This window comes from Astyanax mexicanus, chromosome 19, assembly GCF_023375975.1.
Source record: "Astyanax mexicanus isolate ESR-SI-001 chromosome 19, AstMex3_surface, whole genome shotgun sequence".
Lineage (NCBI taxonomy): Eukaryota > Metazoa > Chordata > Actinopteri > Characiformes > Acestrorhamphidae > Astyanax > Astyanax mexicanus.
The window spans coordinates 42,460,781-42,482,515 of NC_064426.1; the positions used below are offsets into that span (position 1 = coordinate 42,460,781).

Consider the following 21,735-nt stretch of genomic DNA (forward strand, 5'->3'; position numbering starts at 1 on the left):
ATGCTAACAACCATGTTCAGCAGGAATTGAGCTTGGCAGGGTTAGATCAGGTAAGCTAAGATGCTAACAGCTAAAAATTTTGTCAGGCTTAGAGAAATAATGCTAATTAATACAACAGGTAGGTTTGAATATTTGTAAAGTGCTAGCTATAATGCTAACCGACAGTTTCAGCAGGGATAGAGTTGAAGCTTTTACGCTAACAGACACAGAAGCTGGGCTTTGAAAGTTTAAAGGGGCTTAGCCAGGATGCTAACAGCCAGCCTCGGCGAGGTTAGAGACACAATGCTAACAGACACAACATACTGGCTTTGAAGAGCTAAAATTGGGATGCTAACAGACACAGCAGTTAGGCATCGAGTGTTTGAAGCAAGTTAGCCATGATGCTAACAGCCAGGATTGGAGCTAGGATGCTAACAGATCCAGCAGCTCAGCATGGAATGAAGCTTAGCTATAATGCTAACAGAGATAGCAATCAGGCTCAAAAAGGTTAAATCACGGCTTTGAACAATACAAAGCACAGGTACTGCTCTATAGCGACATCTACTGGCAGAAACCACACAGTGCTCCTTCATACACACACACACACACACACACACACACACACACACACACACACACACACACACACACACAGACAGATCTGGAGGAATGCTACAGGAATGCTAAGACACAAACAATGAGATTTTGAAGGTCTTACACACACTCCTCCCACCAGCTTACACACACACACACCTACTAATGCTTTCACACACACACACACACACACACCACACACACCACACACACACACAAGGTGAGATCCAAATCAAATCATCTTTCCTGGGTGGTCCTTGTTCAAAGATAACGCAAGTATGTTTCCCTCGGGTAAACAACAGAGAGAGAGAGAGAGAGAGAGAGAGGGAGAGAGAGAGGGAGAGAGAGAGAGAGTATTAAAGAAATAAAGAGAGAAAAGAAAAGAGAGTGAGGGGAAATAGAGGAAGCGAGAAGAAGAAAGAAGAACTGAAATAGAGAAAGAGAGAGAGAGAGAGAGATAAAATAAAAAAGAAACAAACAAAGAATAAAGGAAAGGATAGTGAATTTAAATATATATATATATATATAGATATATAGATAGATAGATATATATAGAGAGAATGAGAATGAAAGTAAGAAAGAAAGAAAGAAAAGGAAAGACAGTGAATGGAAATAGAGAGAGAGAGAAGCAAAACAGAGAAAGAGAGAAGGAGAAATACAGAAATTTAGAAGAACAGCCAGAGATTATTAATAAAGTATTAATTAAGTCCTGTCCTTCAACAAAAAGAGCCAATCAGCTTGCTGCTTACACTGTGAGGGGAGGAGGGTCAGTGTGCTCTTGATGTGGAGATCTGCGCAAGCGCAGCAGCCGGAAAGTTAGAGTAAAAAAACATGTTTTGTGCATTATTGATCCAAACTTTAAAGACTAATCGTGAGAACTGAGCTGCCTATAAGATGTTTTGAACTGGCAAGTGGAGACCTCTAGTGGAAGCCTCCAGTAAAACACATGAAGAACAGGGTCAGTATGTGAACCGTGCTATCTATGTTAAAGGAGAACTCCTGTGTAAAATTGACTTTTGTTGTAGTAAAACATGATAAAAAGTACTTACCTTTTTTAATAGCCCACCTCCGTTCTCCCACAGCTTTCTAAGATCCAGTAATTTAATAAATTACTCATTTAAAAAGCAATAAATCACTTTTTCCACTGTTATCCAGCTCAAAGTAGCTCTACACCTCATTGCTAGAAACTGAAGAGCCTTGATATTTAAAACGAGGCATTAAAAACTTAAAAAGTGCAGAAAAGGCTTATTGAAAACCACTGTTTACATCCCATAGCATCCCTCTTTGTAGCTCCGGGTGCCGCCATCACTGTACTGATAACGACATAGACATACATACATACATATGTGAGCTATTAAACAAAGGTAAGAACTTTTTATCATGTTTTACTACAACAAAAGTCTATTTTACTCCAGAGTTCTCCTTCACAACAGCATGGCCAAAAATCAAGTATATCTCCATCCTTTTAGGTCTGTTTCATTTCTCCTTTGCAGTAGGTTCTGATAGCAGCCGGATATGAAGAAAAGGTCGGGTTTGTGCCGGCCTTGCTTTCTCATTTTTCTCTATTTCTCTCTCTCTTTTTTTCAGTTTTCTGTTCTCAGCGGTGGCTCTGGTGCTGTGAAGGCCACTTACATGCTTTTCAAACAATAACAGTTCAATACCGAACCCCCCCTCCTCTCGCGCCAGGGCCGGCGCATGCCAGCACGTCCTTTAGAAATCCTTGAACAGACTACAGAACACAAAAGGCAGTTTGTGGCTTATAGAAGAAAGCTCTTCCCTGCGCCGAGCGCTGTAATTAAAGTAGACCTGACGCTGTTAAGCTTCGCTCCCAGAAAAAAGGAGGGAAGGGGGGCAGAAATATTGGAACAAACTACTTTCTGTCTGTGCTGTTCGTCCCTCCAGCGAGCGCCGTGCCGCCGCGGCTGAAAAACGGGGAAAAAATTAAAGGAGAAATACATAAAAGAACAAAAAAGAGCAACTGGAAGTTAAAAGAGAGCGCAGTTCCTACAGAAACTGCCAGTGCGAGTGAATATCAGCAGTGTTGCTGTGGTATTCTGTATGTGTTGGTTGCTAAGGTGTTGCTATATAGTATACATCAGCGGTCGGCAATAGTTTGGCCGTGGGCCAGATATTTTTCAAGCCATTACATGGTGGGCCACAAAAAAAACAAACATCTGTTCTGTAAAATGAAGTGTAATGGGATGAAGTGCTGCTACAGACTAGTAGCTCTCGAGCCCAGAGGGTTGTTGAACCCAATTGCAGAATAGTCAACCAGCCAATTGGTTGGTTGGCTAATTGGTTGGTTGGCTGGCTAATTGGTTGGTTGTTTGGCTAATTGGTTGGTTGGCCAGTTGGTTGGTTGGTTGGCTAATTGGTTGGTTGTTTGGCTAAATTGGTTGGTTGGCTAATTGGTTGGCTGGCTAGTTGGTTGGTTGGCTTGCTCGTTGGTTGCTTGGCTAATTGGTTGGTTCAAATTAAATGGAATAAGAGCAGGTAAAACCGTGCAATTAAGAAAAAAAGAGAGTCACAAATGGAAATTATTTTTAGAAACAGATAGATAAGGAAAAAATTGGTTGTTTGGTTGGTTGGCTGATTAGTTGGTTGGTTAGTTGGCTGGTTGATTAACAAGTTGACTGGTTGGTTGCTTGGTTGGTTGGTGGGCTGGTTGGTTGGCTAGTAAGTTGGCTGGTTGGTTTGCTGGATGGCTGGCTAGCAAGTTGGTTTATCACTCAGTTCCCATGAAATGAACTGATCTGCTTTTCTTTTATTACTTGATCTCATACTTTTTTATAAAATAATAAATTTGGCTTGTTTTACTTGGCTTGGCTGGTTGGAAGGCTGGTTGGTTGGATGGTTGGTTAGTTGGATAAAAGGTTGGCTTGTTGGAAGGCTAGTTGGTTGGTTGGCTAATTGGTTGGTTGGCTAGTTGGTTGGTTGGTTGGTTAGTTGGTTGGTTGGTTGACTAATTGGTTGGTTGGTTAGTTGGTTGGTTGGTTAGTTGGCTAGTTGGTTGGTTTGCTTGTTGGTTGGCTGGTTTGTTAGCATGAGTGCTGTAAGAGAGAGGAATGAATGAATCAGTTTGTATCGACTGCTATCGTCCAGGGAACATAAAGAGTTCGGGAGTGTGTTGGGAGGGTGAGGGGTTGATTGTAGACGTGCTGCAGTTCTGCAGCTATTCTCAGACAGCAGCAGCAGGATGCTGGAATGTTATCTCGCACTGCTTCCTGCGATACGGGAAGTTCAAATGCTTTTTTCTTCTTCCCTTCTGGGAATCTGCCCCAGTCTTATACACTCATCAATCAGCTACCATCCCCTTCCCACAGCCCCGTCACACACACACACACACACACACACACACACACACACACACGCCAGATCATCCCGATGTGGAGGAGAACATCAGGGTTATCTCCTTGCATCGCGACCAGAGCTGCTGACTCATCATTCCTGCGGCTGGAACCCGGAGCCGGTGACGGTCGGGTCGGGTCGGGTCCGGGAGAGGCTGACAGCACACGGATCATCCTCAGACTCGGCACCGGTGCTCAGAGCCGGGGTTACGGACGGGTCAGAGCCGGATCACCGGGGTGATGACAGGGTAACGGCGACTATCTACTGCAGGAGGAATGCACTTGAACTTGGAGAAATTCACTGCAGTTCCTGCTGAAGAAAAGCATCCCCACAGCATGATGCTGCCACCACCATGTTTCACAGAGAGGATGGTGTTCGTCTCGACACACAGTTACTATGTACCATGTCCACCTGCATCTCCACACTATCCCTGATGCCTTCTGTGTGTAAGTGTGTGTGTGTGTGTGTGTGTGTGTTAGTTTATGTGCATGTGTGTGAGTGTGTGTGTGTCTGTGTTTGTGTGAGTGTGTGTGTCTGTGTTTGTGTGAGTGTGTGTGTTAGTTAGGTGTATGTGAGTGTGTGGATGTTTGTGTGTGTGTTTGAGTGTGTGAATGTGTGTGTGAGTGAGTGAGTGTGTGTGTGTGTGTGTGAATGTGTGTGTGTGTGTGTGTGTGTTTGAGTGTGTGAATGTGTGTGTTTGAGTGTGTGAATGTGTGTGTGTTCGTTTGTGTGTGTGTGTGTGTGAATGTGTGTGAGTGTGTTTGTGTGTGTGTGTGTGTTTGTGTGTGTGTGTGTTTGTTTGTGTTTGTGTGTGTTCGTTTGTGCGTGTGTGTGTGTGTGTGTTTGTGTGTGTGTGTGTTTGTTTGTGTTTGTGTGTGTGTGTGTTCGTTTGTGTTTGTGTGTGTTTGTCTGTCTTTGAGTCTCTCTCTCTCTGAGTCTCTCTCTCTCTCTCTCTCTCTCTCTCTGAGTCTCTCTCTCTGAGTCTCTCTCTCTGAGTCTCTCTCTCTGAGTCTCTCTCTCTCTCTCTCTCTCTCTCTCTGAGTCTCTCTCTCTCTGAGTCTCTCTCTCTGAGTCTCTCTCTCTCTCTCTCTCTCTCTCTGAGTCTCTCTCTCTCTGAGTCTCTCTCTCTGAGTCTCTCTCTCTCTCTCTGAGTCTCTCTCTCTGAGTCTCTCTCTCTGAGTCTCTCTCTCTCTCTCTCTCTCTCTCTCTCTCTCTCTCTCTGAGTCTCTCTCTCTGAGTCTCTCTCTCTCTCTCTCTCTCTCTCTGAGTCAGGGCGGCGAGGCGAGTCAGGACTGATCCAGGGCTCAGGAGGGTTTTTTCCACCACTGAGCCGTGGATCTGAGCTGCTGTCTGACTGATGGAGGAGACATGTGGGACACATCAGATTACTGCTAATGACTCACCGCTCTCTACAGGACAGGAGAGAGGGAGGAGGATATGAGCAGGTACGACAAAGAGAGAAAGAGAGAGAGAGAACTGTGAGGAAAAAGAGAGAAAGTTCAACATGAGAACTGAAAGTGCTTTAGATATTAATAATAGAGGAAGATAGATTACAGGTCTGAGAAAAACCCAAAAATCAGTGTCTCATAAAATTATAACATTATAAGACCAACTGGTACTTTTGGCAGTGTGGGCAGCGTGCCAAGTCCTGCTGGAAAATGAAATCCACATCTCCAAGCCATCACTGATTGGTGGAAACTTCACACTAGACCTCGAGCAGTTTGGACTGTGTGTCTCTCCACTCTTCCTCCAGACTCTGCTCCCTTGATTTACTTTAAATGAAATGTAAAATTTACTGATGATCAGTGATGGTTTAGAGAGACATGTCTGTCATCTGCTGGTGTTGATCCACTGTGGTATATATTATATAAGTCCCGCAAAATCTGGAGATGGAGATGCAGATTCCATTTTCCAGCAGGACTTGTCTTATGTAATATTAAAATTTTCTGAGACACTGATTTTTGGGTTCTCATTGGCTGTAAGCCATAATTTTATCAACAATAAAAGAAATAAACACTTGACATAGATCCCTCTAAATGAATGAAACCCAAGGCCCAAGGAAGCTTTACAATTTACATGTATTACACATAACCATCAATAGCGCAGCCAATAGCGCACAGCATAATCTCAACCGGAAACAATCTTCCACGAATCTTCCACCTGGTGACCTGCAATCCATATCTCGGCACACAGTCATCCATACATATCCAAATCAAGTGTTAAACTTGGAAACCCACACAAACACAGGGAGAACATGGAAACTCCACCCAGATAGGGACTTGAACCCAAGACCCCAGTGCTGGGAGGTGAACGTGTTGGACCACTGTGCCGCCACTCTGTTGGTAATACATCTATACAGTTAACGAGTTTCCCCTTTTTTAACTGAACTACTGAAATAAAGTCACTTTTCAATGATCTTCTAATTATTTAAAGGGGACATGAAACATTTCAGTTTGTACAAGTTTTCTAAGGGATTATATATAATGGAATTTATTTGGGGGGGATTTTTTTATATAAAATGTTTACACACTAAATTATAATATATTTATGTTTGTTACGTTTGAGCTAGGGCGCCGCCATGTTGCCCGTGCAGCGCTGGTGACGTCACGAGGTTGGTTGGTTTAAGATCCCAGGCATATAGCTAGAGGAAAAGCGCTTATTGTTTGTGGAGGTTATGGATGAAGATGAAGCTGAACTAGGCTAACATGGAGCATTTGCTCAGAGATCTTTCCTGTATAAACCTGAGCAGGACTTTTCAGATGCTTTTCTGAGAGACGGTTTTGGGAGTGTTTATTCTCTCTCTACGTGGAGCCGTGCAGAACCCTGCAGCGCGTCCAAAGCAGGTACTACCATCCCGTTAACCAGCTATTTTATATACATTTAGCTATTTAACATGTAAAGTCCAGAGTTCATTAAGACTGAATGAAACGAACATGATTTAAGTGGATATTGAAACACCAAGGCGCTGTTTGGTTGATAAACCGTTCAGTTTAGAAGTTAGAAAGCTTACTGGGTACTTAGCTTCATCTAGTTAGCGTTAGTTAGTTAGCTAGCGTTGGCTAGCTATGGTGAGATAGCTAGATAAGTAGCTAACGCTAGCTATGTTATCTTTAAATTTTCTGTTTATCTAGACTTTCGGTAACGGTACCTCTCGGTGCTCTGCTGGGTGAGCGTGTTGTTTGGCTCGTACAGCTGCCGCTCTCATAGTAACGTTACCCTCAGTCGGACGGTCTGTACATCCCAGCTGATCAGAGGAAAAATAAAAAACGGAGGAAAAAAGCGTCGGACTGCAGCTTATTTATCCGGCGCTAATGCTCCTGACTCAAACCCCTCTCCTTCACATAGTCCTGGTCTAGAAAGTGCTCGCCACTAACCCCTAGCATTGCGGCTAACCGGAGGATTCTCACGCTGAACTGCTGTCCGAGGGCGAGGTATGAAAGTGAAAGTAAATATTTCTCATTCCTCACCCTATTAAATTTCACTACTCCCAGTATTACTACACACAGGGACAATACAAAAGTGCCCCCCCGCTCTGCATTGAGTTTTGGTTTGGATTTTATGATCTATTGAGGATCTAAATTACGGTATTCTCATAGATTATAGTAGTGAGGCGTGCGAGAACCAACCTCGTGACGTCACGTTCAGCGCTGGGACAAGATGGCGCTGCCCTTACTTAAAAAAATGACATTTAGATTGCTTATTATTTTAATTCCGCTTCACTGACAACTGTTAAACTTCTAAAATTAGTTAGAGTGAAAATACATCTTGTGAATTAAACTAAATACTTGAAGTGTTTCATGTCCCCTTTAAGATGCACTAGTAAACACACTCTCATTCACTCAGTCTGTGTTTATTAACGGAGAGCCAGAGTCCGAGCGGCCGGGGAGCCCCGTCCAATTACAGCAGAGTACACTCCACTGAGCGAGAGATTCCAGCACACAAACCAATCAGTGTCCTAATTATAACGAGCCGGCTCGTTAACCGCCCGCTAACGAGCCTCCAATTAACCACTGACCTCTTCATTACAGTCCAGGAGCGGCAGAAACCAGCTGATAACCCAGAGTTATTGTGTGTTATTGTGTGTGTATTGTGTGTGTATTGTGTGTTATTGTGTGTGTATTGTGTGTGTAATTGTGTGTGTGTATTGTGTGTGTTATTGTGTGTGTATTGTGTGTGTAATTGTGTGTTATTGTGTGTGTATTGTGTGTGTAATTGTGTGTGTGTATTGTGTGTGTTATTGTGTGTGTAATTGTGTGTGTGTATTGTGTGTTATTGTGTGTGTAATTGTGTGTGTTATTGTGTGTGTATTGTGTGTGTAATTGTGTGTGTATTGTGTGTGTAATTGTGTGTTATTGTGTGTGTATTGTGTGTGTAATTGTGTGTGTGTATTGTGTGTGTTATTGTGTGTGTATTGTGTGTGTAATTGTGTGTTATTGTGTGTGTATTGTGTGTGTAATTGTGTGTGTGTATTGTGTGTGTTATTGTGTGTGTAATTGTGTGTGTGTATTGTGTGTTATTGTGTGTGTAATTGTGTGTGTTATTGTGTGTGTATTGTGTGTGTATTGTGTGTGTATTGTGTGTGTAATTGTGTGTGTATTGTGTGTGTAATTGTGTGTGTATTGTGTGTGTATTGTGTGTTATTGTGTGTGTATTGTGTGTGTAATTGTGTGTGTATTGTGTGTGTATTGTGTGTGTAATTGTGTGTGTAATTGTGTGTGTAATTGTGTGTGTAATTGTGTGTGTAATTGTGTGTGTAATTGTGTGTGTTATTGTGTGTGTATTGTGTGTGTATTGTGTGTTATTGTGTGTGTAATTGTGTGTGTAATTGTGTGTGTTATTGTGTGTGTATTGTGTGTGTAATTGTGTGTGTATTGTGTGTGTAATTGTGTGTGTAATTGTGTGTGTATTGTGTGTGTAATTGTGTGTGTAATTGTGTGTGTATTGTGTGTGTATTGTGTGTTATTGTGTGTGTATTGTGTGTGTAATTGTGTGTTATTGTGTGTGTTATTGTGTGTGTTATTGTGTGTATTGTGTGTGTATTGTGTGTGTATTGTGTGTTATTGTGTGTGTATTGTGTGTGTAATTGTGTGTGTGTATTGTGTGTTATTGTGTGTGTATTGTGTGTGTATTGTGTGTTATTGTGTGTGTATTGTGTGTGTAATTGTGTGTGTATTGTGTGTGTATTGTGTGTGTATTGTGTGTGTAATTGTGTGTGTATTGTGTGTGTATTGTGTGTGTAATTGTGTGTGTATTGTGTGTGTAATTGTGTGTGTAATTGTGTGTGTATTGTGTGTGTATTGTGTGTTATTGTGTGTGTATTGTGTGTGTAATTGTGTGTTATTGTGTGTGTTATTGTGTGTGTTATTGTGTGTATTGTGTGTGTATTGTGTGTGTATTGTGTGTTATTGTGTGTGTATTGTGTGTGTAATTGTGTGTGTGTATTGTGTGTTATTGTGTGTGTATTGACAATCCAGAGCCGGGACCAGGCCGCAGACAGAGAGGCTTAACCAACCGTCTGCGAGCTGCAAAGAGACGTTACCTAGATACCAATGTATTCAGACTGTGTCTGTCCCCCGAGTCAAACAAAAACATCAAAAAACTAAAACAGTAAATCTAAATAACTTAACTTATATTAAACAATCATATCCAGACTGTAGTACTAACATTTCAAGCCTAAAGATTGGTTTACTTAATATTAGATCTCTGAATTCAAAAGCAGTTCTAGTGAATGAAATGATAACTGATCAGAAATTCGATGTTCTGTGTCTGACAGAAACCTGGATTAGGCCAAATGAATATGTAGCATTAAATGAAGCCACCCCTGCAGGCTATAATTATATACACAATCCGAGATTGTCCGGTAGAGGAGGTGGGGTCTGCATATTTTTCCAAAGTACCTTAGTTAGCAATCAGAAACACTATGAAAATTTTACTTCTTTTGAGCTTCTTTACACCAGTATAATTAATCCAGTTACAAAAAAGAATGCATTTTCTTTAATTAACATCTACAGACCACCAGGGCCCTATTTAGAATTTTTAAAAGAATTTAGTGATCTTGTCACAGACTTAGCAGTAAGTAATGATAAAGTGATTATAGTTGGAGACTTCAACATTCATTTCGAAAAATTGGATGATCCATTAAAAAAAGCATTCACATCGATTTTAGACTCAGTTGGTATTATTCAAAATATAACAGGACCTACTCATTACTGTAATCATACTCTGGATTTAGTTTTGACCCTGGGTGTGAGCATAGATAACCCGAATATTCGTTCTCAAACCTCCGCAATTTCAGATCATTACCTTATTTCATTTAAATTAAATCTTAGTCATAATATACGTACATCCCCTAGCTACTCTGTAAAACGTTCAATTACGCCTTTTACAGCCCAACAATTTACACATAAGCTTCCAGACTTATCAACTCTAATGTACTCTCCTATAGACCCAGTAGAACTAGACAAACTAACCGAAGGTTTAGAAAATACCTTTCGCTCTACCTTAGATGTTGTAGCACCCCTTAAACACAAAATAGAGAGACAGAAAAAGCTCGCACCGTGGTACAATGATCAAACTCGTACCTTAAAGCAGTTAGTACGAAATTTAGAGCGTAAATATCGATCAACTAAACTGGAAGTGTTTCACTCTGCGTGGAAAGACAGTCTTGTTAAATATAGAAAAGAACTTAATAAAGCCCGCTCAGCATATCTGGCCTCACAGATCGAGATAAATAAAAATAATCCTAGAGTTCTCTTTAGTGTTATTTCCAAATTAACTAAAAACCAGGCAGGTACTGAACCTCAGATTCCAGCCATTTACACCAGCAACGATTTTATGGACTTCTTCAATAGTAAAATTGAAAACATTCGGGATAAAATTAAACAGATAAATATTACATCCTCTCTGTCATCTGGTCTGGCTGATCTAGAACAAAACCCTGTTACTGAAGTTAGGTTGGAAGTCTTTAACCCACTTCCACAGCTAGAACTAGAGAAAATTATCTCCTCTTCAAACAGCACAACCTGCACACTTGATGCTGTTCCCACAAAATTATTAAAACAGGTACTGCCAGATATAATTAAACCTCTGTTAATGATAGTAAACTCATCGCTCGCCCTGGGCCATGTACCCAAAGCCTTTAAAACTGCTGTAATTAAACCTCTGATCAAGAAACCAAATCTTGATCCTAGTGTACTGTCTAACTATAGACCTATTTCAAACTTACCCTTTATTTCTAAGATTTTAGAAAAAGCTGTAGCCCAACAACTTTGCTCTTACCTGCAAAGAAACCAGATCTATGAAAAATTTCAATCTGGATTTAGGCCTTATCATAGCACTGAGACAGCTTTAGTTAGAATAACAAACGATCTACTTATAGCCGCCGACCAAGGCTGTGTTTCCTTACTCGTACTTCTCGATCTGAGCGCAGCCTTTGATACAATAGATCATACTATCCTTTTAGAAAGACTAGAGAACATGGTCGGTGTAACCGGAACTGCCTTAGCATGGTTTAAATCGTACTTAACCGATCGCTATCAGTTTGTGAGGATAAATGATATGTCTTCCAGTTATACCAAGGTAAGATATGGAATTCCACAAGGCTCTATATTAGGACCGTTATTATTTACATTATATATGCTCCCACTGGGCAAAGTTATTAGAAAACACAATGTGAATTTTCATTGTTATGCGGATGACACGCAGCTCTTCATATCAGCCAAACCTGATGACAGAGTGAGATTAAAGAAAATCGAGGATTGTGTAGAAGATGTAAAATCATGGATGTCGCACAACTTCCTCCTATTAAATAGTGATAAAACAGAAGTTCTCCTATTAGGCCCCAAAGCTGCTAGAAATAAATTATCAGACTTAATGCTAAATCTGGCTGACTTCTCAGCCACCCCTGGTTCAGCAGCTAAAAACCTTGGAGTTATCATAGATTCAGATCTAGCATTCGATAAACACATATCTAATGTTACTAGAACAGCTTTTCTACACCTCCGTAATATTGCCAAGCTAAGAAATGCCCTATCACTGCATGACGCAGAAAAATTAGTACATGCCTTTATTACCTCAAGGCTAGATTATTGTAATGCGCTACTGTCTGGATGTTCCGGCAGTAACTTAAATAAACTTCAGCTAGTTCAAAATGCTGCAGCCAGGGTCCTTACTAAAACTAGAAAATTTGACCATATTAGTCCAGTACTATCAGCACTGCACTGGCTTCCAGTCAAATTCCGCATAGACTATAAAATTCTCCTGTTAACGTATAAAGCCCTACACGGGCTCGCTCCTGAGTATTTACAAGACCTCATCTCCTGTTATGAACCACCGCGATTACTCAGATCTCAGGGTGCTGGTTTATTAGTAGTGCCTAAAATTCAGAGGAGCTCTGCAGGAGGAAGAGCTTTCTCTTATAAAGCGCCTCAACTCTGGAATAATCTCCCCGAATATGTTCGGGACTCAGACACAGTCTCAATCTTTAAGTCTAGACTGAAAACTTACTTGTTTAGTTTAGCTTTTGGTAATTAATGTTTTTCCCTTTAGATAAGGCTGCAGATTCAGGGGTTCATGGACAGAGGAAATTGTGGTAAACTGAGATGCTGGTGCTGTTGTTCTCCCACTGCACACGGTCACTCAGGTTTGTGGACGGTGGAGTGGGTGGATGCTGGTGTTTCAGGGTGCCTCCATGTCTATGTTACCTTCTGGCTCTCTGCCTTTAGTTAGGCTGTTTTATTCAGTTCTGCCGGAGTCATTTGCCACACTCTGATAATGTTTTAATATTCTCAGTTTTGCATAAATCCAGTAAAAACTAATTCCATCTCTCTGCTTTCCTCCGAGTTACTGACTGCCCACCTGTCTGACCCGATACCGATGTTGGACCCTCAGGCTCTCGCGTCTCCTGTCCGGCCAGACTGATGGAAGTTTCTGAAGTCAGCTCTTCTCCACCACCACCACAGATCAGCTGCTCATCGACCATCTTACTCTCCACTACAGATTACATCCAAGCCATTAGTGGCGCTATTACACTCCTGAGTACATAAAACCTATATGGATGTATAAAAGACTTTTTAAATTTTAATTTAAAAGCCGTTTGACCAGTGGTAGGATGGTCCCCCCTTTAATGTGAGTCTTGGTCCTCCCAAGGTTTCTTCCTCCTCCTGCAGCTCTGAGGGAGTTTTTCCTTGCCTCCGCGCTCACTGGGGGTTCTGTATTATGTATATTCTATGTTTAATGTTTTGCCTGATTCTTTGTCCTGTAATCATGTTTCTGTAAAGCTGCTTTGTGCCAACACCTGTTGTAAAAAGCGCTATACAAATAAATTTGATTTGATTTGATTTGATTGTGTGTGTATTGTGTGTTATTGTGTGTGTATTGTGTGTGTAATTGTGTGTGTAATTGTGTGTGTATTGTGTGTTATTGTGTGTGTAATTGTGTGTGTATTGTGTGTGTATTGTGTGTGTTATTGTGTGTGTTATTGTGTGTGTTATTGTGTGTGTATTGTGTGTTATTGTGTGTGTATTGTGTGTGTATTGTGTGTGTTATTGTGTGTTATTGTGTGTGTTATTGTGTGTATTGTGTGTGTAATTGTGTGTGTATTGTGTGTAATTGTGTGTGTAATTGTGTGTGTATTGTGTGTAATTGTGTGTGTTATTGTGTGTATTGTGTGTGTAATTGTGTGTGTATTGTGTGTGTAATTGTGTGTATTGTGTGTGTATTGTGTGTTATTGTGTGTGTTATTGTGTGTGTAATTGTGTGTGTATTGTGTGTGTAATTGTGTGTGTAATTGTGTGTGTATTGTGTGTGTTATTGTGTGTTATTGTGTGTGTATTGTGTGTGTTATTGTGTGTGTATTGTGTGTGTATTGTGTGTGTTATTGTGTGTTATTGTGTGTGTATTGTGTGTGTAATTGTGTGTAATTGTGTGTGTAATTGTGTGTGTAATTGTGTGTGTTATTGTGTGTTATTGTGTGTGTATTGTGTGTGTAATTGTGTGTAATTGTGTGTGTATTGTGTGTGTTATTGTGTGTTATTGTGTGTGTATTGTGTGTGTAATTGTGTGTAATTGTGTGTGTATTGTGTGTGTATTGTGTGTGTATTGTGTGTGTAATTGTGTGTGTATTGTGTGTGTAATTGTGTGTGTAATTGTGTGTGTATTGTGTGTGTTATTGTGTGTTATTGTGTGTGTATTGTGTGTGTTATTGTGTGTGTATTGTGTGTGTATTGTGTGTGTTATTGTGTGTTATTGTGTGTGTATTGTGTGTGTAATTGTGTGTAATTGTGTGTGTAATTGTGTGTGTAATTGTGTGTGTTATTGTGTGTGTATTGTGTGTGTAATTGTGTGTGTAATTGTGTGTGTATTGTGTGTGTATTGTGTGTGTAATTGTGTGTGTAATTGTGTGTTATTGTGTGTGTAATTGTGTGTTATTGTGTGTGTTATTGTGTGTTATTGTGTGTGTTATTGTGTGTGTAATTGTGTGTGTATTGTGTGTGTTATTGTGTGTGTTATTGTGTGTGTTATTGTGTGTTATTGAGTGTGTATTGTGTGTGTAATTGAGTGTGTATTGTGTGTGTAATTGTGTGTGTATTGTGTGTGTAATTGTGTGTATTGTGTGTGTAATTGTGTGTGTTATTGTGTGTGTAATTGTGTGTGTATTGTGTGTGTATTGTGTGTGTTATTGTGTGTGTATTGTGTGTGTAATTGTGTGTGTATTGTGTGTTATTGTGTGTGTGTAATTGTGTGTAATTGTGTGTGTTATTGTGTGTGTTATTGTGTGTGTATTGTGTGTGTAATTGTGTGTGTATTGTGTGTTATTGTGTGTGTGTAATTGTGTGTTATTGTGTGTGTTATTGTGTGTGTATTGTGTGTGTATTGTGTGTTATTGTGTGTGTAATTGTGTGTGTGTGTATTGTGTGTTATTGTGTGTGTTATTGTGTGTGTTATTGTGTGTGTTATTGTGTGTGTATTGTGTGTGTAATTGTGTGTGTATTGTGTGTTATTGTGTGTGTTATTGTGTGTGTTATTGTGTGTGTATTGTGTGTGTAATTGTGTGTGTATTGTGTGTTATTGTGTGTGTAATTGTGTGTTATTGTGTGTGTATTGTGTGTGTATTGTGTGTGTATTGTGTGTTATTGTGTGTGTATTGTGTGTTATTGTGTGTGTTATTGTGTGTTATTGTGTGTGTTATTGTGTGTGTATTGTGTGTGTATTGTGTGTGTATTGTGTGTGTATTGTGTGTGTTATTGTGTGTGTAATTGTGTGTGTATTGTGTGTGTAATTGTGTGTGTGTTATTGTGTGTTATTGTGTGTGTTATTGTGTGTGTATTGTGTGTGTATTGTGTGTGTATTGTGTGTTATTGTGTGTGTTATTGTGTGTGTAATTGTGTGTGTATTGTGTGTGTAATTGTGTGTGTATTGTGTGTTATTGTGTGTGTTATTGTGTGTGTTATTGTGTGTGTATTGTGTGTGTAATTGTGTGTGTATTGTGTGTTATTGTGTGTGTTATTGTGTGTGTATTGTGTGTGTATTGTGTGTTATTGTGTGTGTTATTGTGTGTGTAATTGTGTGTGTATTGTGTGTGTATTGTGTGTTATTGTGTGTGTTATTGTGTGTGTATTGTGTGTGTATTGTGTGTGTATTGTGTGTTATTGTGTGTGTTATTGTGTGTGTAATTGTGTGTGTATTGTGTGTGTATTGTGTGTTATTGTGTGTGTTATTGTGTGTGTAATTGTGTGTGTATTGTGTGTGTTATTGTGTGTGTTATTGTGTGTGTTATTGTGTGTGTATTGTGTGTGTTATTGTGTGTGTATTGTGTGTTATTGTGTGTGTTATTGTGTGTGTAATTGTGTGTGTATTGTGTGTGTAATTGTGTGTGTATTGTGTGTTATTGTGTGTGTTATTGTGTGTGTTATTGTGTGTGTATTGTGTGTGTTATTGTGTGTGTATTGTGTGTTATTGTGTGTGTTATTGTGTGTGTAATTGTGTGTGTTATTGTGTGTGTAATTGTGTGTGTATTGTGTGTTATTGTGTGTGTTATTGTGTGTGTTATTGTGTGTGTATTGTGTGTGTATTGTGTGTGTATTGTGTGTGTATTGTGTGTGTAATTGTGTGTGTGTGTATTGTGTGTTATTGTGTGTGTTATTGTGTGTGTATTGTGTGTGTATTGTGTGTGTATTGTGTGTTATTGTGTGTGTTATTGTGTGTGTAATTGTGTGTGTATTGTGTGCGTTTTAGTGTGTCTTTGCTATCATAACGACGGGAAAAGTACACCAGGGTTCATACACTTTTTTAATCAATTCATTTCCATGATATTTTCATGACTTTTAAAGGCCATCAATGCAAATTCTCATGACCACATGATTTTTAAAGCATCAGTGCAGACACGGACAATAAAACCCAAAATCAACTAAAACTATCATTTAAAATTTATATAGTAGGTCTAAAATAAATCTGATAAAAATGTTGACACACAATCTTTAATAATAAAATGTGTGTCAGATCCTGAGGGCTAAATTACTGAATTAAAGCTAATATTTGTAGCTCAAAATAGATTTTTTCAATCGGTAAATGAAAACACAAAGATTTGTAGGCCAAATTTCCATGACTTTTTCAAAACTTTCTGAGTATTTTTATTTTTCCAAAACTAATCCAGGCCTGGAAATGATTAATTTTTAAATTGCATGACTTTTCCAGGTTTTTCATGACCATACGAACCCTGGTAAACCTTGCTCCTTAAGGAAACAGACGGTGAGCTTGATTGGTGGGTAGATAGATAAATAGTTGTGTGAATGTGTTGGAACAAAATAATATATATTTCTCTTAATATCTCAAAATTAAATCTCTTTACCCATCTTCTTTTAAAAACACAGAGTAGACAATCACATTATTCCAAAACTCAACCCGCCCAAAAAATCCCATCTATTTACCTGTGGTGGATTTAATATGTGGACTGTAAAACTAGACGTACCTGGTTTTAAAAGAGAATGTTGTCGTCACTGGTGTAATAAGTATGTGTTATGAAGGTAATCAATGGAAAATGTACTGTACTGCTGTTACACTGATTTTATTGTGTTTTATTGTGTAAAATAAATGAAAAATTACACTCAAACTGTGTGTGTGTGTGTGTGTGTGTGTGTGTGCGTATGTGTGTGTGCACGTAATCTCACCTTGCTGGCTCTGTCTGAATCTCGGTTGAGTTGTCGTTTTTCCTCGTCCCACCGCATCTGTGCTTCCTGTAGTTGGCGCTCTAGAGCCTGTTTATTCTTAATACTCTCCTCCTTTACTGAACACAGCGCAGTCTGCAGCTCTGCTACTGCCTACACACACACACACACACACACACACACACACACACACACACACACACACACACACACACACACACAAAGAGTATATACATTATAGCGCAAGCAGAAGATACAGAGCATTTGTTCATAGCTATAGTATTTATCTGGGTAATAAATCAGGTTAAACTGCACCTGAACAGCTGAACAGTCGTTTAGCTCAAACATTAGAAACATATTTAATAGTTGGGTCAGATCGAGAGCGGCTAGGGAATTGGTTTGAAACTGGACAATAGTTACAGTTGTGCACTGGATTATAAGCCGCATAATGAGACACTAGTAAGGAACAGGGGTGTCGCTATGTTTCCCTTCTAATTCAGCAGATTTCTAAGTAAACTAAGTAAAGTAAAGCTAAGCTAAGTAAACAAAACTGTAATAAAAAAACATTAAACAAGTGTTTAATGTTAATCTACACAGATTTCTCTCTTGAAAACTGTTTATTTGGGTGAGTAAAGTGCCTCCATTTATTTATAGTAAGCTTATATTTACAGATTTAAACTACGGCTAGCCACAGTTAGCGGCTAATGCTGTACAACAGTACAGCTATACTGAGGAACCCCTGAGTTAGCTAGCTTGTTTTAACACAGTAAACACGCAGACTCCAGTCTGATATACTGACTTATGAGCGACGAAAGAGCTAGCACTTAGCTCAGTTAGCGGGTAATGCTAATACTGCTCCAGCAGTTCTAGCTACAGGCTGATAATACCTGACTGGTAAAATCCATATATAAGGCTCACTGTTGATTTTTGGGCAAATTTAAGTATTTTAAAAGAACCTTATAGTCTGAAAAATACATTACAGTCCGGATCGACCAAGGGAGGATGGGTTCCTCTTACTGAGTCTTAGTTCCTCAGCCCCCATTTTTCTTTGTCACTGTTGGTATCTATCTAAAGCTGCTCTGTACCAACATATAATATATATAAATTTAATAATATAGAAATAAAATAACACTGAATAGATTTCAGTAGGTGGTTTTCTATCCTGTGGGTTCTAATTATTGAAGAACAGAGTGAAAATAAAGAGGATAATAATAAAATATACAGAGAAACACATACAGAACTACAGTCTGTAATTATTATACAACTACAGAGTGAAATTCCGACATGAATAATCCTCCAGTGCCCTTAAGCGAAAAATAGAGTAGATCTATTAATTAGCATTGCCGAAAAAAGGCTCTCAGAGGCTACTTTTATAGGCCAACCTTATTTTTTCTTCTTTGTGTCTTTGCTATCATAACGACGAGAAAAGTACACCTTGTACAGCTCAAAATGACTAAAAGGCATGCACTATTTTCTCTTAATTAATCATGGGTGTGGTTAAATTTGGGTGTAACTTAATAAAAAACCAATCAGAGTATCACTTGCTCATCATTCCCTCAAAATAGAGTCAGGTGAGCTCTGACTTTGGCGGATTGCTATTTTAACAGTGCAGCTACCTGGACGTTTCTAGCGTCTTAGTTCCTCTTAAGATTTTTTTTTAATTTTTTTATGAGGGAGTTTTTCTTTGCCACTGTTGGTATCTATCTAAAGCTGCTCTGTGACCACATATAATAAATTAATATATTAATATAAAAATAAAATGTAATTGAATTGATATAAGGTATAGGGTTCTGAGTATTACCAAACTGTGAAAATAAGGAGGATAATAATAAAGTATGTATAGAAACTCATACAGAACTACAGAGTGAAATTCTGACATGTATAATCCTCCAATGCCCTTTAGCGACCCGAATAATCTGTTATTTAATCTTTTTTAACAGGTTTGAACTCGATTAGCGGTTCCTCCGAGGTCCTGCTCCATCTTTTTCTCTATATGTTTATTATTAAAAGATTAAAAAAAGCATTGCATAACCTTGTATCTCTGATGTAATGCATGCTCGGGCTGCGGATATGAAACGGAAGATGAGTTCTGACAGCTATGCTAAAGCGAGCGAGCGAGCGTCGGAAGCGTTCTGACAGGTAAACACTCACAAACACTCGTGTAAACAAATCGCAGACAAAACGGAGGTAAACATCCACCCCCGACAGTCTGCCTGCAGCCCTGCTCACATATACCGCGCAATATATGGACAAATTACTGAGTTTATCCTGCTTTTGTTGGAGTAACTGTCTTTACAGTCTAGATAAAAAGCTATTTTCTAGATCTAGTCATTAGCATTGCTCTGAAAAGGTTATCTGAGGCTACTTTTTGGTAGTTTACCTCTTGGTGTAAGATAGCATTGAGCAGAACTCGTAAAAAGCCTGTCTGTTAGCACCTTAGCTCTAACCTTAGCATCATAGCTAACCCTCTCCACCCACTGTTCATCCAAACTGCTGTGTCTGTTAGCATAGTTTCTGTAAACCGCTGAAGCTAGCTGTTAGCATTGTGGCTAACCAGCTCAAATCTGCCAAGCTTAACTGTTGTGTCCAATAGCATTGCGGCTCTAAGCTTGCAGAGGCTCACTCTTAGCATTGTGGCTAACCCGCTCCAACCCTGCTAAGCTCAACTGTTTTGTTTCAGTTAGCACTGCAGCTCTAAACTTGCAGAGGTTGACTGTTAGCATTGTGGCTAACCCGCTGCAACCCTGCCAAGCTCATCTGTTTTGTCGGTTAGCACTGTGGCTCTAAACTTGCAGAGGTTGACTGTTAGCATTGTGGCTAACCAGCTCAAACCTGCTGAGCTCAACTGTTTTGTTGGTTAGCACTGCAGCTCTAAACTTGCAGAGGCTGACTCTTAGCACTGTGGCTAACCTGCTCCAACCCTGCCAAGCTCATCTGTTTTGTCGGTTAGGACTGCAGCTCTACACTTGCAGAGATCAACTGTTAGCATTGTGGCTAACCTGCTCCAACCATGCTAAGCTCAACAGTTTTGTCGGTTAGCACTGTGGCTCTAAACTTGCAGAGGTTGACTGTTAGCATTGTGGCTAACCTTCTCCAACCATGCTAAGCTCAACAGTTTTGTCGGTTAGCACTGTGGCTCTAAACTTGCAGAGGTTGACTGTTAGCATTGTGGCTAACCTTCTCCAACCATGCTAAGCTCAACTGTTTTGTCGGTTAGCACTGTGGCTCTAAACTTGCAGAGGTTGACTGTTAGCATTGTGGCTAACCTGTCCCATCCTTGTGCATCTCAATTGCGTGTACTGTATAGTTTCTGTAACCCTGCTGAGACTAGCTGTGTAGGCGAGTGTAGAGCTACAGGATCTACAGGCCCAGCTGCAACAACATCTGTGGGTAAATGTGCTGCAGGATCCGTATTAGGGTTCCTGCACCATTTTAAAAGTCAAATTTATAGTTTTTTTTTTAGACCACAATAACTTTATTTAAGACCCAAAAAAGTAGTCATCATTTCTTTGTTAAGAAATAAGTTCTTGTGTTGGAAATCAAAACTTAACGTAGCTTACTCTCCGCTAAAGTTACTATGTTATCTAGCTCACTGCTATTGTTAGCTGGCTTGCTGTTAACCTGAGTTCTCTCCCCTCTAATGTAGCTAATTTGCTGCTAACGTTATTATGTTATCTAGCTCTCTGCTAACCTTAGTTCTCTCCCCAGTAATGTAGCTAACTCGCACCTAATGTTATATTAACATGCTAGCTAGCTTGCCGCTAATGTTACTATGTTAGCTAGCTCTCCGCTAACCTTAGTTCTCTCCCTTCTAACTTAGCTAACTCGCCGCTAATGTTATGTCAACATGTTAGCTAGCTTGCCGCTAATGGTATTATATTAGCTAGCTCTCTGTTAACCTTAGTTCTCTCCCTTCTAACTTAGCTAACTTGCCGCTGCTGTTATGTTAACATGTTAGCTAGCTTGCCGCTAATGGTATTATATTAGCTAGCTCTCTGTTAACCTTAGTTCTCTCCCTTCTAACTTAGCTAACTTGCCGCTGCTGTTATGTTAACATGTTAGCTAGCTTGCCGCTAATGTTATTATGTTAGCTAGCTCTCCGCTAACCTTAATTCTCTCCCTCGTAATATAGATAACTCGCCGCTAATGTTATATTAACATGTTAGCTAGCTTGCCGCTGATGTTACTATGTTAGCTAGCTCTCTGTTAACCTTAGTTCTCTCCCTTCTAACTTAGCTAACTCGCCGCTAATGTTATGTTAACATGTTAGCTAGCTTGCCGCTGATGTTACTATGTTAGCTAGCTCTCTGTTAACCTTAGTTCTCTCCCTTCTAACTTAGCTAACTCGCCGCTAATGTTATGTTAACATGTTAGCTAACTCTCCGCTAACGGTATTATATTAGCTAGCTCTCCGTTAACCTTAGTTCTCTCCCCAGTAATATAGCTAACTCGCCGCTAATGTTATTATATTAGCTAGCAACCTGTTAACCTTAGTTCTCTCCCTTCTAACTTAGTTAACTCGCCGCTAATGTTATGTTAACATGTTAGCTAGCTTGCTGCTAATGTTATTATGTTATCTGGCTCTCTGTTAACCTTAGTTCTCTCCCCAGTAATGTAGCTAACTCGCCGCTAATGTTATGTTACTATGCTA

The 21,735-nt window shown here is 39.7% G+C and overlaps 1 protein-coding gene across 2 annotated transcripts in view; it reads right to left on the minus strand.

Moving 5' to 3' along the window:
- The window catches only part of cep112 (centrosomal protein 112), a 213,735-nt gene that overhangs the window by 28,221 nt on the left and 163,779 nt on the right, over positions 1 to 21,735 (minus strand). For both annotated transcript variants that reach the window (XM_049468124.1, XM_049468123.1), the window contains one exon: positions 17,088 to 17,237. In XM_049468124.1, coding sequence (XP_049324081.1) covers positions 17,088 to 17,237 — 150 coding nt within the window. The remainder of the gene's footprint in view (positions 1 to 17,087; positions 17,238 to 21,735) is intronic.